The sequence below is a fragment of the Salmo salar genome, chromosome 18, assembly GCF_965601325.2.
Source record: "Salmo salar chromosome 18, fSalSal1, whole genome shotgun sequence".
NCBI lineage: Eukaryota > Metazoa > Chordata > Actinopteri > Salmoniformes > Salmonidae > Salmo > Salmo salar.
The window spans coordinates 71,801,554-71,819,898 of record NC_138308.1 but is presented as its reverse complement, the minus strand read 5'-3'; the positions used below and the strand labels follow the sequence as shown (position 1 = coordinate 71,819,898).

At 41.8% G+C, this 18,345-nt stretch overlaps 1 protein-coding gene across 1 annotated transcript; it reads right to left on the bottom strand.

Annotated features, from left to right (window-relative positions):
• Positions 1-2,035: 2,035 nt before the first annotated feature.
• Positions 2,036-8,907, bottom strand: LOC106577562 (phospholipid scramblase 2). The gene is made up of 7 exons (XM_014155707.3): positions 8,698-8,907; positions 6,097-6,434; positions 5,611-5,653; positions 5,203-5,423; positions 4,232-4,393; positions 3,844-4,005; positions 2,036-3,715 (listed from the first exon to the last, which is right to left on the bottom strand). The coding sequence occupies exons 1-7, from the start codon at positions 8,708-8,710 to the stop codon at positions 3,689-3,691; spliced, it is 966 nt and encodes a 321-aa protein (XP_014011182.1). The 5' UTR covers positions 8,711-8,907; the 3' UTR covers positions 2,036-3,688.
• Positions 8,908-18,345: the final 9,438 nt, after the last annotated feature.

Sequence of the window (18,345 nt, the reverse complement as noted above, 5' to 3'; positions counted from 1 at the left end):
ATTTAAGTCAAAACTAACTTGGCCACTCATGTACATTCACTGTCTTCTTGGTAAGCAACTCCAGTGTAGATTTGGCCTTGTGTTTTAGGTTATTATCCTGCTGAAAAGTGAATTCCTCTCATAGTCTCTGGTGTAAAGCAGACTGAAGCAAGTTTTCCTCTAGGATTTTACCTGTGCTTAGCTCCATCCCGTTTTTTTTATCCTGAAAAAGTCCCCAATATTTGCTAAAGGGAAGCATACCCATACCATGATGCAGCCACACCATGCTTGTAAATAAGGAGGCAGTTACTCAGTGATGTTGTATTTGCCCCAAACATAAGACTTTTCATTTCAGCCCAAAAGTGTATTCCTTTGCAATGTTTTTTTTGCAGTGTTACTTTAGTGCCTTGTTGCATACAAGCTGCATGTTTTGCAATATTTTAATTTTGTATAATTGTATTATTTTAACTACAATAGTGTTGCTACCATCGCAGCCATTGAACTCTGTAGCCCATGGCTTCATGGTAACACAGCAGTTTCATTCCTGTCCTGCAGCTCAGTTCAGGATGACTATTCTTTGTGTCTGGGTGGTTTAATACATAATCCACAGCATAATAATTAACTTGACCATGATTAAAGAGCTATTCAATGTCTGATTTGTTAGTGTTACCCCCTTTCACTATCCTTCTTTGATTAATTCGAAAAGCTTTGCAGTTGAATCTGTACTTGAAATTCAATACTTGACTGTGGGACCTTACAGATGTGTGTATGGGGGACAGAGAAAGAGTTGGTAATCAAACAAATCCATGTAACTTGTGATTTGTTAAGCCAAATTTACTCCTGAACTAATTTAGGCTTTCCTAAACAAAGAGGCTGAATACGTATGCAACAACTATATTTTAGTTATGAATATTTGATTTATCTTTAAAAAATATATAATTTTACTTCCTCATTTAAGAGAATTTTGTGAAGATTGTTGACAAAGAAATAATTAAATCCATTTGAATCCCACTTTACCCCAATAAAATGAAGAAATTCAAGGGGTCTGAACACTCTTGCAAGGCACTGTATTGTATTGGCATTGATTATATTTGTTGAATTGTTGATACAAATTGTGCATGAGCTAGTGATGTGTACATGTGACTCATGCCCCTCAAGTCATGACAGTTGGGATGTTGTAAGAATCAAAAGATGATCTACAGAGTGATGTAATTTCCTTTCAGAGGAAGTGTTTGTTATTTCTCTGCTTTGACTTCCTTTACAGGAGGAGCTGGTCACATAGGGCTGGAGAATCCATATTACTAGGGAGGGACATGAGCTTATTTTAACCTGCACCTCAGCATGCTTCCAGCGCGGGGGGGGGGGGGGGGGTAATGAGAGCACCTCTCCCTTAGTGGTCCGGGCCTTTTTTCTTTCTACTACAGGGCTTGCTTACATTTCAGGCCCTCCTGGCACATTGCCACTAACATTTAAGGAATGGTTAAGAGTTATGGAATAAGACTAGGGGCCATAATGTATTTGGGCCCATGACTTGGAAAAAGGTGGATGGAGACTGGTAGAGAGAGACGAAAAGCCTGTAAGGCCACAGGATCTGTTTCTCCAACTAATAACAGGTCTGTCATTTTGCTGGGCTTCATAAACACTTCTCTCCACCCCAACCACCCTCAGAGGCCACTGGCCTGCCGGTGTCTGTCACTTGCAAAACCTAGTTCAGGATTAAATCCGGACTGCGGAGGATTTCCGAGCCGACAGCTGCGTTTATTTTGAATGTTGTCTCCGCAAATGCGGAAACATTGTCTTTAAAAAGGTGCATAGCCAAAAAGAGGTGATCGGATTACAGACCGAAGACTCAATTCAACCCGTAACACTAATATGCTGTAGCGCGAAATGTAAATGTCATTTCCGATTGAGCCAACATAAGACGTTTACCGTCAATGCAGTCTCCGCGCGTGCAGTAACATTGGCTTCAAAATGTATTTTGCTCAGTAACGAAGCTCTCCAGCGATACGGATTGAATCGAGACCCGAGTGTAAAAATACATGTCACGCAGAACGAAAAAGGTACAAAACTGCTTTATTTACAACTGTTTGACCCAGGGCTGGATTCAATCTGTAGTGCCGAAGGTATGCATCGTTGAAATTCAAAAAGTAATTTTCGATTGAGCCGACATATGCAGCGTTTACTGCAAATGCAGAAATCTTGCATTTAAATTTCAATCACGCTGATCTTCAGCACTACTGATTGAATCCAGACCCTTATTGCCTAATACAAATATAACACTTTCCCTAAACAGTGCAAAGAGTCATCATACTCACCCCATGAACAAAATGACACCGTATTTAACACCAAAGAAACAGTTTACCATGATATTGGCCCCAACTCTTCACTGTGTCCCTTAAGTCAGGTAAGCACATTCCTTCATGATGTGGAAGTGCCCTGCAGTTAAATGCTTCTGGGACAAAGTTTAATTTTTTTTTTTTGAAATTGAAGTGTATGAATGTAAATATTCAATGCTTCGCATCAATTGTGTTACTTAATGATGATAGCTCCTTGAATCTCTGATGATCACTGCTGCAAAAAAAGATGGCAGTCACCTCACTCTCTCCCAGTGGATACAGTTACTATTAGAAGTAGTAACATTAAAATGATTGACAACGTGAATGAATGGTGCTTGTCAAGGAACAATTGAGGCCTGGGAAAATATACACTGAGTGTACAAAACATTAGGAACACCTTCCTAATATTAAGTTGCACCCCCTTTTGCCCTCAGAACAGCCTCAATTTGTCAGAGCATGGACTCTACAAGCATTCCACAGGGATGCTGACTCCAATGTTCCCCACAGTTGTGTCAAGTTGGCCTATGGGTGGCGGAGCATTCTTGATACACACGGGAAACTGTTGAGCGTGAAGAAGCCAACAGCATTGCAGTTCTTGACACAAACTGGTTTGCCTGGCACCTGCTACCATACCCCGTTCGAAGGCACTTAAATCTTTTGTCTCGCCCATTTACCCTCAATGGCACACGTACAATGTCTCAAGGCTTAAAAATTCTTCTTTAACCTGTCTCCTCCCCTTCATCCACACTGATTGAAGTGGATTTAACAGGTGACAACAGTAAGTAATCATAATTTTCAACTACTGTAGATTCACCTGGTCAGTCTCATAGAAAGAGCAGTCTGTCAATGTGTATATTTGCTTTACAAATGACATGTTGATGCTAAATAATCATTACACACAGAAAATAACAAAAGAAAGAATCTAGAATGTAATACTTCAACTGAAGCTGTATGGTATGATAAAATGCTTGCCATGGCAGTGACTAAAAATAAAATACTAAAATAAAGTATTTAAGAACATGTAAAGTTTCCATACTGTTCTGAACCCCAAATGTACATAGATATAAAGTTGATTTCTTGGTTAGAACAAATACAATAAACAGATAAAAACTCCATGCAGAGAGTGGAGAAACCCATTAAAGACAAGGCCTATGTGTCATATCCCAGTCGCTGATTCTTACATTTGGATGGATAGACAGAAACAGTCCAGAGGCTATGTAAGCTCATCAGATAAGGCCTCATGTGTTACACAGAAAGAGTTCTTGGATTGGCAACTTCCTCTAAAGTTTCGAATAAGAAAGGCGTTTCAAACAGAATCTGAAAAACAAGGGAGGATTGCAAATGGGAACGGAAAGAGAGTTTGACTCAAGTGCTCAGTCCTTCTCGAAGAACATGAAATCCTGTGAAGCAGAAAAGAAATGTCAACTAAATTTCCTCCAACAACTGCTCATCTTATCAGCATAGTAATAGGCTTCACACATGTCAAGTTCTGTGATTAAATGTTTTTTAAACAGACGAATGGACTTACGATGAGGAAACAGGTGCCCATGAGCACAGCCTTCATCTTGACGTCCAGGTCCATGGGGAACTGGATGCCAAAGTTGTCCGTGTCGGTGAAGACCTCCTTTATCAGGCCACTCCACTGCTTACTGATGCGGCCGATGGACTTGCCTCCATCTTTCCCCGTCAGCTACGAGGGAGGCAGAAAAACACATGGGTCAGAGACAAAGATTTGTCTGCTGCACCTCATCACATCCTTACTTCTGAAAGGATTGGATGAGTGTGTAAACAAAAGGGTAACTTACCCAATCTTTTCTGGTCTAAAAGAAAAGTCAAAGATTAGGTTTGTTCTAGTTAAACAGGACTGTTATGAACTGATTTCACCGAAAGAAAGCCCAAACTGTATGACCCTTCACCTCAAAATTGACATCCCCACAGCAGTTGCAGGCAAAGCAGGGTCCTTCCAGCTTCATTACGGTCTCCTTGTTGGCCCCCTTGATGGAGAACTTGGGCACGCAGGGGTGCCAGTCCTGGGACACATAACCTATGGTGGTGCCAGGCGGGGCTTGGACCTCGAGCTGAGGGACACAAAATTTGAAAGGTATTTGACCATGTTTAAAATCAGGCTTCGGTCCGTACACTGTGGCTTTAAATAACATGTGCTTGGGTTACTGCAAAGCTCGCTTCCGCAGGTAATATGGCACTAATTTGATGAGTGCATTGATGTCTGATATTGGCGTAGCAATCACTATCATGACTAAGGTAATATGCTTCAAATGGTAACTGTGGGGCTATGTCTCCATAGATGCTGAACTAATGTGTGAAACTGCAGTCATAAGGGACCTTAGGAATGTACTATACTTCACGGCTCCACCTGTACCCAAATACCAGAGACCCTATCCGGGACCCGAGCGGGTCCAGATCCAGAGTTCTAAATAAGGTCACAGGTCAGAATGTACTGTTGTTAGCCTGCCACAAAATGTGATTCACTAGAGACAGAGCTGAAAGGTGAAGAGATGGCACCAGATCAAGACAGTCTGGGAGAGGGTTTGGACTGACGAAAGGACCATTCAGCGTCATTCATGGATCTTTACAAAGCACAGACACTAAGGATTTGGTAGGACAGTCCAAAATGGCTTTGAGTCCAACAGTTTCTTTTTAACATTAGCTTAGCATCGTTAACTTGTAATTCATACAGTGTTGTATAGCAATGCTAACCTGAGGATAAATAAACCAATTGCATTTTAGGTGACCTGTCCCTTTACTCCTTCTCTAACACATTAAGACTCAATATGATGATTTTATGTTTGTTTTTTCCTGGTTTGTGTCCCGTTTACATAGTCAAAGCAGTCAAATATTTGTCTCAGGGTTCCTCGCCCCATTGTACCTCTTGCAGGCAGCAGGGGCAACAGCAAGAGGCACAGCGGTAGGGTCGTATGAAGCGGATGACCTCACGGTCCGTGTTGTCCTTGATCTTCATGTCGAAGCTACGCAGGGCGCCGCAGCAGTTGCGTGTGCAGCAGTCGTTCTCCTCCTTGGCCTTGTAGATCTTCTGACCCAGGCTGTTCTTGATCTCGTACTGGTTGTTGGTCTCAAAGCCAGTGAACACTGAGGAGAGGGGAACGGAGGGAGGAGAAGGAAGAGGGGATGGTGGGGAATGTGAGAGGAAACATTCCAGGAACGTAAACAGGAAAACAGTAGTTTGGCGGTGGTCACTTTCTCCTCATGATTTATCGATTTTTACAATGCCTTTACTTCTGTTCTCTCTATACTCAGATAAGACTAGCAAGCTCACCTTCCAGCAACTCCACTTTTTGGTGTATAAGGATCTGGTGAATCTGAAACGCAGAACAGAGTATGAGATACAGTATACAAAACATTAGGAAAATCCTTCATGCCAGACTGACCAGGTGAAAGCTATGATCCCTTATTGTCACCTGTTAAATCCACTTCAAATCAGTGTAGATGAAGGGGAGGACACAGGTTAAAGGACTTATAAGCCTTGCGACATGGATTGTGTATTTTAACTTTATTTAACCCGGCCAAATCCGGATGACGCTGGGCCAATTATTCGCCGCCCTAAAAGACTCCCAATCACGGCCGGTTGTGATACATCCCGGGACCAAACCAGGTTCTGTAGTGATGCCTCTGGCACTGAGATGCAGTGCCTTAGAACGCTGTGCCACTCGAAAGTCCCTGAGTATGTGTGCCATGCAGAGGGATGTTTGTGAAATCAGTGTATTTGACAGCCTGTTGTGATACTCTTCCCAAGCAAACCTACCTGTGTTAGGTACTCCAGACCAGGTGGAACTCCAACAGGCACAACTGCTGCAGGGGCTGGGGAGATGGCTGCAGGAGGGCCCGAGTTAGGTGCACCGTACTCAGGCCCAGGCATGGGACCACCATAGCCTGGGCTGGGGCCCATTTGAGGTACCCCGTATTCAGGCATGGGCACAGGCTGGTACATCACAGGCTGGCCTGGGTGGGGTTGTTTGTGGTTGTAGCCCATATGGAAGCCAATCAGTGGGGGTGCATGGTTAGGGTCACCATACCCACCATGAGGAACAGGGTAGGGGGCCGTGGAGTAACTTCCAGGACCCTGGTGAGGGGATGGGTAACCTGAGGAAATAGTATTATAGTATATTCATATTGATAAAAAGCTACACATGAATACGGAGTTATGGATGCAAATGTGGGGAGTGTGAACTGGTGTTATTAAAGCTCATGCATTGGAGATTCTGCATTACGGAAATTATATGGCATTAACAAAAGTGGGCCGTATTGTTGGACACCAATGGACTCCCCACGCCGTACCACCCATTCAATGGAAACTGCAAGGAACAAAAGTAATTTTCCACATTATCACATAATCTTCTAAGCTTACAGCATCGTAGTCAGCCTTTTACACAGCAAGCTTTTTCTTATCTCGAATACACAGGAATAATAGCATTACACAAAGCCTATGGGGAAAATACCCAGGGGGAGTTTCAATATGGTGCAACAGGGAAATTTATGATTAACTGTTGTCAAGAATCTGTGGTTGTCCTGCTCAGAATCTAGACGTACTCCATATTTAAAAACGCTATAAAGGAGTATCATTACAAGATGTCTATCATATACACGTTTCACAGATCATAGGTCTTACAGGAGGGCATGTATAGGTCTACAAAGGGACTAAAATTGCCACTTTCATCATGATTTTCTCAAAAATGGTTTGTGATACAAATGTAAATCTATGTCAATCATCCTTCCTCCCAATGAAGTTACTATGTGACACTTGCCAGAACAATCTGATTCCAAAAATATTTCCAGGCTACGCTGGCATGGAATCACTCAGATGTGAGCAAAGCAACCCACTATGAAATGTGGACCTGTCGCCCCACCCCTTTCCACATTCCTACCTCTAAGGAAGGAAAACAAAAAAATTGACTAGCTTGCTTTTTACTGAAAATTTGCCCCTGGATTACAGACACCTAGACCAAGAGTGGGGAGATTGAGACCAGCAGATGTTTGCACTTTTCTTTTTTGTAAACTACTGAATGTAAAAATATTGTTTTGGAAGCAAAGAACATTTTTGCATTGTGTATTTAAATGTAAGAACATGATTTGACATTGGTCAAAATTGGGATGGTCTTTTTTAGTATTGAAATATAAGACATTTCATACATTCTTTTCCTACTTCAACAATTCGGGAGAGGGTAAAGTTTTAGTTGAGAGCCTCGAGGAATGTGTAATAGAAGCAGGGGTGTATTCACTAGGAACCCAACAGAATGAAATGGGGAATCCCTCCTAACTGAATTTGTCCAATAGAAACTTGTTTTCGTTGCTAAACGTTTTCCGTTTGCTACGGTGTGCACTAATGATTACACCCCAGGTGAAGAAAAACACCAGTTCAGTTATCTATTCATTCAGGAAGAGACTCATTAGTCACAGTGAGAGTTTGTGATGTCAAACAGATTCACATTTACACTCTTTGTGTTCTCAAACATTGCCGCATGAGGGCATTGGGCACAAGTTGGTGGCAGAACACCAACCTGGTGTCAGAGCATTTTGTAATATTCTGTACATTTCGCATGGTAACCGAGTGGCGCAGCGGTCTAAAGCACTGCATTTCCGCGCTAGAAGCGTCACTACAGACACCCTGGTTTGAATCCAGACTGTATCACAACCGGCCGTGATTGGTTGTCCCATAGGGTTGCGCATAATTGGCCCAGCGTCGTCTGGGTTTGGCCGGTGTAGGCCGTCATTGTAAATAAGAATGTTCTTAACTGACTTACCTAGTTAAATAAATAATTGTTGGATGTCCAACACCCATTTCGTATGTTATTAATAAGAATTCGTATTATATGTTACAAATTTGTAAAAATGTACGAGAATGTAACGAATTCTCAGAACGCCTCAATTTACATGCTGCTTATGAGTGAATTTGACTACCTTTGGATTATAACTGGATTTTAAGGCTCGTAAGAGTGTCCTGCTTAAGATGTCTAATTGTCGCAAATCAACTGCATTAAAAAACACTAACAAGTACACTGGCTTTTTGGATAGACTTTACTTCAGCCTGTGAATGTACATAATTCTAGCTAACAACCGCTACATCCAAAAAAGTTATTTTGCAAAGACCAACCATTTTACGCGTATGAGATCCCAAAACAGTTATTTTGTTTAAGTAATACAAAACGTAATTCTATGATAGGTTGAATGGGAGCAGATGGCGATGACTTTCTACAGCCAAAAGTTGAGCTTCTGTGTGTAACATCAGTCATGTACTGAAAAGGGGCCTATGAACACAGTTATCCTGCAAAGATGCAATTTATGAGAAAAACAAAGAGCAACCCCAGTATAATATGATAACTAAATTAGATATGTAGAAAATATTTACCTGGGGCTGACATGACTTAGTGGACAGCAGGCGGATTTACTCGTAACGATGTGCGCTGAGAATCGGGAAGCACGTTCAGGGAGTGAGTGGGTGATTTAATAAAACCAAGAACGCAGACATGAAACAGAAACAAAGAAGCCTGGGGAAGGAACCAACGGAAGTGATGAGTCCAGGTATCTGACGATGCGTAACGATGGGGACAGGTATGCGCCATACAGTGGCGGTTGTAGACCATTTCAACTGGGGGGGAAAGCTGGGGCCAGTTGTACTGTTAGAGGGGCCAGTTACATTAGACGTTATTATCATATCGTTTTCTTCACTGCATTGCAGGCATTAGCAGTCAAAAGACCATGTTCATAATCATCATCGTTGCCACAGTCTAATAACAGATGCACATTTAGGGGGGCCACAAGGGTTGTCACAGGGGCACTGTCGTAGTGTCCCCCCCCCTCCCCTCCCCAGAAATGCTAGTGGCGCCATAACGAGCAGCCTGGTGACCTAGAGGCCGGAGTGGGAGCACATGTGACAGTACCCCCTCCCTGAAGCACGGCTTCTGCCGCCGGACACTGACAAAAATGATGATCCCAGGGAACAGGAGCGGACCGGTCACCTCTGCAGAGGCGCAGGAAACCCGTCAATCCGGCTGAGACGCAGGAGCATGGCGACAGAGCGCCGGAGATAGCGCATAACTGACGGTACCCCGTCCCCGGCTCCCAGACCCAACGTCATACCCACCTAACCCGAAAAAACACTCCATGATGCTTCCCTTATGTGAGGCGTCATTCTGTAACGATGTGCGCTGAGAGTCGGGAGGCAAATTAGTGAGTGAGTGATTTAATAAAATAAACGGAACATAATACAACGCACAGACATGAAACAATGACATCTAGGGAAGGAACCAAAGGGAATGACACATATAGGGCAGGTAATCAAGGAAGTGATGGAGTCCAGGTGGGTCTGACGACGCGCGTAACGACAGTGACAGGTGTGCTCCAAAACGAGCAGCCTGGTGACCTAGAGGCCGGAGAGGGAGCACACGTGACACTTGTCCACTCCCGTAGACTCTATTGAGGCAAAAGGAAAACTACGGCAAGACCAATTTCAGCACTCTGAGTCAAACAGATCAAAAGATATAAACATGTGCCCGTTATGGCGCCACTGATATGAATGTTCTTGCATATGTCGAGTCTTGACAGTGTTTGCAGCATGTGTACCAAATTGTGTTACAATATGAATATTCTTGACTGATTCATATGCATTTATGTTCCAGAACACGCCCACATTAATGTTTATTGGTCAATAGCAGCAATGTTGTTTTAGGTACTGGTCTGGAAAATATTGCGTTGATAGACCTTTGTATGTGAAGTTTCATGCAGATCGGTCATTCGGTGCCAAAAGAGTAGCATTTTAATTGTTTTTCACAAAATTCTAAATTGAGGAAAATACATCATGGTGGACCTTATGGATCCAAAGGAAAATGTGTTCCTTTTGAGGAGAGGGACCGATGTATCACCTTTCATGACTTTACGTAAAACAGTGTGAGGGGCGTGAACTTTCAAAGTTTGTATTTTCCGTCTCTTGTTATAGCGCCACTATCTGGCCAATCAGTGTAATTTGTAAATGCCTGATCTCAATGCATCATTCACCCAAGTTATGTCAAAATCGGGCCAGTGCTGTCTGAGATACAAACGTACGAATGAACGTACGAGGACAGAGACAGATTCACATGCCCCTCCCCGATTTCATCGTGGGGGACAATGATGGGTTGGTGGGCTAGGGCTATAAAAAGCAGAACAGAGAGAACAAGGTTGTTGTGAATGAGAGGGAGAATGACACTGAACATATCCACCAGTCCAGACAAACCATTCACAATAAGACGCTATAAAAACAAACTTTGTCCTTTCATATTCTCCAACATAAGATCTAAAACATGCATCCATAGAGCCCCACAGTGGAGTTGTCATAATACCCATAAAACCTAGTGGTCAAACAGGGAAATGGTTCCAATCGTTTTTCCACCATACATTTTTCTAAAATCCCCTATGGGAGAAATGAATGGTGGAAAAACCATTGGAACCATTTCCCTGTTTGACCGCTAGGTTCTATGGGTATTATGACTCATTTTGTGGTACTCTATGCATAAGTGTAATTTGCCACTCAATGTTCTAAAAGCATGTGGTTACGGAACTTGTTTGATACACAGTACAGTACACCCAGTAAGCAAATAAGTATTTCAGTTTCTTCCAATGGGGTCTGGTTCCAGAAGATACCTTCTCACACCACAGACACTGTGAGATGAGACAAGATGTCAATTGGTGACAGAGAGGACGCTGTGTTACTGCCACCAACAGCACAGGTGTTGAAATCACATTTAGAATTAGAAGCTAGGCACTAACAAGTGTTTGCTAGCTAGCATTGTACTAGCTTGCGTGTAGGATGTTCACCCATAAAATTCATTCATTCAAGGATTATACAAATATGTAGATTCAATAGAGAATTGCGTGAAACATTACATAATATATACAGTTGAAGTCGGAAGTTTACATACACTTACGTTGGAGTCATTAAAACTTGTGTTTCAACCACTCCACAAATTTCTTGTTAACAAACTATAGTTTTGGCAAGTCGGTTAGGACATCTACTTTGTGCATGACACAAGTCATTTTTCCAACAATTGTTTACAGATTATTTCACGTATAATTCACTGTATCACAATTCCAGTGAGTCAGAAGTTTACATACACTAAGTTGACTGTGCCTTTAAACAGCTTGGAAAATTCCAGAAAATTATGTCATGGCTTTAGAAGCTTTTGATAGGCTAATTAACATCATTTGAGTCAATTGGAGGTGTACCTGTGGATGTATTTAAAGGCCTACCTTCAAACTCGGTGCCTCTTTGCTTGACATCATGGGAAAATCAAAAGAAATCAGCCAAGACCTCAGAAAAAAAATTGTAGACATCCACAAGTCTGGTTCATCCTTGGGAGCAATTTCCAAACGCCTGAAGGTACCACGTTCATCTGTACAAACAATAGTACGCAAGTATAAACACCATGGGACCACGCAGCCGTCATGCCACTCAGGAAGGAGACACGTTCTGTCTCATTGAGATGAACGTACTTTGTTGCGAAAAGTGCAAATCAATCCCAGAACAACAGCAAAGGACCTTGTGAAGATGCTGGAGGAAACAGGTACAAAAGTATCTATATCCACAGTAAAACGAGTCCTAAATCGACATAACATTTACATTTTAGTCATTTAGCAGACGCTCTTATCCAGCAACTTACAGTAGTGAATGCATACATTTCATTTCATGCATTTTTATTTTTTATTTTTGTACTGGCCCCCCGTGGGAATCGAACCCACAACCCTAGCGTTACACACACCATGCTGGCGTTGCAAACACCATGCTCTACCAACTGAGCCACAGGGAAGACATAACCTGAAAGGCCGCTCAGCAAGGAAGAAGCCACTGCTCCAGAACCACCATAACAAAGCCAGACTACGGTTTGCAACTGCACATGGGGACAAGGATCGTACTTTTTGGAGAAATGTCCCCTGGTCTGATGAAACAAAAATAGAATTGTTTGGCCATAATGACCATCGTTATGTTTGGAGGAAGCAAACATAAGCAAGCCAAAGAACACCATCCCAACCGTGATGCACGGGGGTGGCAGCATCATGTTGTGTGGTGCTTTGCTGCAGGAGGGACTGATGCACTTCACAAAATAGATGGCATCATGAGGATGGAAAATTATGTGGGTATATTGAAGCAACATCTCAAGACATCATTCAGGAAGTTAAAGCTTGGTCGCAAATGGGTCTTCCAAATGGACAATGACCCCAAGCATACTTCCAAAGTTGTGGCAAAATGGCTTAAGGACAACAAAGTCAAGGTATTGGAGTGGCCATCACAAAGCCCTGACCTCAATCCTATAGAAGAATTGTGCGCAGAACTGAAAAAGCTTGTACGAGTAAGGAGGCCTACAAACCTGACTCAGTTACACCAGCTCTGTCTGGAGGAATGGGCGAAAATTCACCCAACTTATTGTGGGAAGGTTGTGGAAGGCTACCTGAAACGTTTGACCCAAGTTAAACAATTTATAGGCAATGCTATCAAATACTAATTGAGTGTATGTAAACTTCTGACCCACTGGGAATGTGATGAAAGAAATAAAAGCTGAAATAAATCAATCATTCTCTCTACTATTATTCTGACATTTCACATTCTTAAAATAAAGTGGTGATCCTAACTGGCCTAAGACAGGGAATTTTTACCAGGATTAAATGTCAGGAATTGTGAAAAACTTAGTTCAAATGTATTTGGCTAAGGTGTATGTAAACTTCCGACTTCAACTGTATAACAGAAAATTATTAGTCAAGGACTGAAATATATACATTTATGTACATAGTACAGTGCAAATTACAATACAAGACATAAAATGTCTGTGTCTCTTCACAGTCCCCTTTGTGCAGTAAGGTGTTCTTTTATCATTTTTAAAAAACTGTTATTATTGCTAGCTTGTGTTACCTGGGCTGGCACAGATTTCCATGTTGTCATAGCTCTATTTAATACTGTTTCCCAGCCTCTGTTCTGGACCTGGGGACTGTGAAGATATCTCTGGCTGCATGTCTTGTGTTGTACCAATGAGTGCCCGAACTATGTACCAACTGCTTGAACAGACAGTTCGTTACCTTCAACACGTCAATACCTCGCACAAAGACCCATAGTGATGCTGTAACGGTTGTCCAAAGGAGTAGACCAAGGTGCGGCGTGGTAAGTGTTCATCTTGATATTTTATTTAAATCAGAACACTTAAACAAAATAATAAACAAAGGTAATAGACCGTCACGTCTTGCAGGCTTACCGAGCAGTACAAAAATAAGATCCCACAACTCAAGGAGGGAGAAAGGGCTCCCTAAGTATGGTTCCCAATCAGAGACAACAATAGGCAGCTGCCTCTGATTGGAAACCATACCTGGCCAAAACATAGAAATATAAAACATAGAATGCCCACCCCACACCCTGACCTAACAAAATAGAGAAATAAACCGTCTCTCTCAGGTCAGGGCGTGACAGATGCAGTCAATCTTTCCTCAACTTTGAGCCAGGAGAGACTGACGCATGTTACTGACACTTCCCTCCGTGTACATCTAAGTGCAATACATACTGCTTTGTTCTGGACCAACTGCAATTTACCTATGTCATTCTTTGCCGCACATGACCACATAGCTGGGCAGTAGTCCAGGTGTGACATAACTAAGGCCTGTAGGACCTGTCTGGTCGACTGAGATGTCAAGAAGGCAGAGCAACGCGTTATCATGTACAGACCTCTTCCCATTTAAGCAACCATTGCGTATTTATGTTTTAACCATGAAAGCTTGCCATCTAGGGTTACATGCAGCAATTTATTCTCCTCAATTTGCTCAATAGCCACAGTATTCAATATCTAAACGAGGTTTAGCATTGAGCTAATTATATGCTTTTAGGTTGAGACATTTAGCACCAACCTATTGCTAGTTACCCATTCTAAAACTGACTGGAGCTCTATGTTAAGTTTCTCAGTTATTTAATTTACACTTGCAGCCGATGTGTATACTGTTGAATCGCCAGCGTACACAGGCTTTATTTAAGGTCAGTGGAACATAATTTTGTAAAAACAATACTGGCCCTATCCAGCTGCCCTGTGGTACACCACACAACTGAATTTGCATGAGAGAGGTGTCCATTAACAAAAACCCAATGTTTTCTATTAGATAGGTAACTTCCAATCCATAATAAGGCAGAGGATGCAAATCCATAACACCTACATTTTTCCAGCAATAGGTTATAATCAATGACATCAAAAGCTGCACTGGAGTCTAACAAAACAGCTTCCACAATCTTCTTACTATACATTTTTTTCAGGCAATCAGTCATTTGTATCAGTGCCGAGCATGTTGAGTGCCCTTCCCTATAAGCATGCTGAAAGTCTATTAAGTTGTTTTCTGTAAAAAACTTTAAAAAAACTTTGTATTTGATCAAACAATGTTTTCCAAAACTTTGCTAAGCACTTGTAACAGGATGATTGGTCAGCTGTTTGAACCATTAAAGGGTTCTCTGCTATTATTGGGTAGCGGAATGACCTTTGCCTCCCTACATGTCTGAGGGCACACAGTCTTCTAAGCTTAAATTGAAGATGTGACAAACAGGAGTCACAATGTATTCATCGACCAACCTCAGCAATTTACCATCCGGAATGTCAGCACCAGGTGGTTTATCCTTATTTATAGATAGCAACAAAAGAAATTCACCTCTTCCACACACACTTTGTGGAACTCAAAACTACAGTGCTTATCTTTCATTATTTGGTCATCATGGGCATGATCAAAAAGTGGTCACTGCTCAATAGAACCAAAGATTTTTATAACTAACCCAAGATAGACCACAGCCTGTCGTTTCCAATGGGAGCAAATTAATCATAGTGGTTAATCATAGTGGGCAGAACAAGTCTTGAGGTGGGCACAGCGAAGCACGAGCTAGCGAGATCTATTGGCACGTTCTAGCATGTATTTGCATATTTTCATTAGGGAACACCTACTCTGTGAAGTTTGCATTTGCAATAAATCAATTCGCCCTTGCACTCCTAAACAACGCCATTTTTTAAAACTGAAGTTTACAAAACATAGTCCACTCTGTTCATAACAGATTATATTTTTGGGAACAGAAAACTTTATTGAGATCAAATGTTTAATTGATGGGAAAAAGTGCAGAATGACAGCCATAATCCATCTCGCTCCATCTTCTCCCACTATACATCTGGTGAAACAGCTGTCTCATTGTTCTATCTGTGATAGAACTCTGTGGTGCTGTTTCGCAGCAGAACGGCGCTAACTTCGAACGTCAAATGACCAGCTAACTAGTGGCTGCAGGTTTCTGAGTGAAACTATGGGCTTTTTCTAAATGAAATCCACGAAATACAAAACAGAATAGGGACTAAATATACACTGAACAAACATTTTTAAACGCAACATGTAAAGTGTTGGTCCCATGTTTCATGAGCTGAAATAAAATATCCCAGAAATGTTCCATATGCACAAAAACCTTATTTCTCTCAAATTCTGTGCACAATTATTTTTACATCCCTGTTAGTGAGCATTTCTCCTTTGCAAAAATAATCCATCCACCTGACAGGTGTGGCATATCAAGAAGCTGATTAAACAACATGATCATTACACAGGTGCACCTTGTGCTGGGAACAGTAAAAAACTACTCTAAAATGTGCAGTTTTGTCAACACAATGCCACAGATGTCTCATGTTTTGAGGGAGCGTGCAATTGGCATACTGACTGCAGGAATGTCCACCAGAGCTGTTGCCAAAGAACTGAATGTTAATTTCTCTATTCCAATGTCGCTTTAGAGAATTTTGCAGTACGTCCAACCGGCCTCACAACCGTAGACCACGTGTATGGCATTCGTGTGGGTGAGCGGTTTGCTGATTTCAACGTTGTGAACAGAGGTGGCGGTGGGGTTATGGTATTGGCAGGCATAAGCTGCGGACAACGAACACAATTGCATTTTATCGATGGCAATTTGAATGCACAGAGATACCATGACGAGACCCTGAGGTCAATTGTTGTGCCATTCATCCGCCACCATCACCTCATGTTTCAGCATGATAATGTATGGCCCCATGTCGCAAGGAAATTCCTGGAAGCTGAAAATGTCTCCGTTTTTCCATGGCCTGCATATTCACCAGACATGCCACCTATTGAGCATGTTTGGGATGCTCTGGATCAACGTATTCCTGCCAATATCCAGAAACTTCACACAGCCATTGAAGAGGAGTGGGACAACATTCCACAGGCCACAATCAACAGCCTGATCAACTCTATATGCAGCATGAGGCAAATGGTGGGCACACCAGATACTGACTGGTTTTCTGATCCACGCCCCTACTTTTTTTTAAGGTATCTGTAACCAACAGATGCATATCTGTATTCCCAGTTATGTGAAATCCATAGGTTAGGGCCTTATTTATTTATTTCAATTGACTGATTTCCTTAAATGAACTTTAACTCAGTTAAATCTTTGAAATTGTTGCATGCTGCGTTTATATACAGTGACAAGAAAAAGTATGTGAACCCTTTGAAATTACCTGGATTTCTGTATAAATTGGTCATGCTATTTGATCTGATCTTTGTCTAAGTCACAACAATAGACAAACACAGAGTGCTTAAACTAATAACACACAAATTATTGTATTTTTCTTGTCTATATTGAATACATCATTTAAACATTCACAGTGTACGTTGGAAAGGGTATGTGAACCCCTAGGCTAATGACTTCTCCAAAAGCTAATTGGAGTCAGGAGTCAGCTAACTTGGAGTCCAATCAATGAGACGAGATTGGAGATGTTGGTTAGAGCTGCCCTGCCCTATAAAAAACACTCACAAAAGTTGAGTTTGCTATTCACAAGAAGCATTGCCTGATGTGAACCATGCCTTGAACAAAAGAGATCTCAGAAGACCTAAGATTAATAATTGTTGACTTGCATAAAGCTGGAAAGGGTTACAAAGTATCTCTAAAAGCCTTGATGTTCATCAGTTCATGGTAAGACAAATTGTCTATAAATAGAGATCGTTCAGCACTGTTGCTACTCTCTCTAGGAGTGGCCGTCTTGCAAAGATGACTACAAGAGTACAGCGCAGAACGCTCAATGAGGTTAAGAATTCTAGTGTCAGCTAAAGACTTACAGATATCTCCGGAACATGCTAAAATCTCTGACGAGTCTACGATACGTAAAACACTAAACAAGAATGGTGTTCATGGGAGGACACCATGGAGGAAGCCACTGCTGTCCAAAAAAAACATTGCTGCACATCTGAAGTTTGCAAGAGCACCTGGATGTTCCACAAAATATTCTCTGGACAGATTAAACTAAAGTTGAGTTGTTTGGAAGGAACACACAACACGATGTGTGGAGAAAAAAAGGCACAGCACACCATCATCAAAACCTCATCCCAACTGTAAAGTATGGTGGAGGGAGTATCATGGTTTGGGGCTGCCTCAGGGCCTGGAGAGCTTGCTATCATTGACGGAAAAATGAATTCCCAAGTTTATCAAGACATTTTGCAGGAGAATGTAAGGCTATCTGTCCGCCAATTGAAGCTCAACAGAAGTTGGGTGATGCAACAGGACAACGACACAAAACACAGAAGTAAATCAACAACAGAATGGCTTCAACAGAAGAATATACACCTTCTGGAGTGGCCCAGTCAGAGTCCTGACCTCAACTCAATTGAGATGCTATGGCATGACCTCAAGAGTGGTTCACACCAGACATTCTAAAAATATTACTGAACTGAAACAGTTTGTAATTAGGAATGGTCCGAAATTCCTCCTGACTGTTGTGCAGGTCTGATCTGCAACTACAGAAAGTGTTTGGTTGTGATTATTGCTACCAAAGGAGGGTCAACCTGTTATTAAATCCAAGGGTTCACATACTTCTCCCAACCTGAACTGTGATTGTTTACACGGTGTGTTCAATAAAGACATGAAAATGTATAATTGTTTGTGTTATTAGTTTAAGCAGACTGTGTTTGTCTGTTGTTGTGACTTAGATGAAGATCAGATCAAATTATCAGATCAAAAGCCTTCATTTCTCAG

Coding starts and splice junctions, on each gene's coding strand:
- LOC106577562 (XM_014155707.3), bottom strand. Junction 5,424..5,610: donor AAAAGTGGAGTTGCTGGAAG/GTGAGCTTGCTA, acceptor CCCTCTCCTCAG/TGTTCACTGGCTTTGAGACC. Junction 4,394..5,202: donor GCCCCTGCTGCCTGCAAGAG/GTACAATGGGGC, acceptor TGTGTCCCTCAG/CTCGAGGTCCAAGCCCCGCC.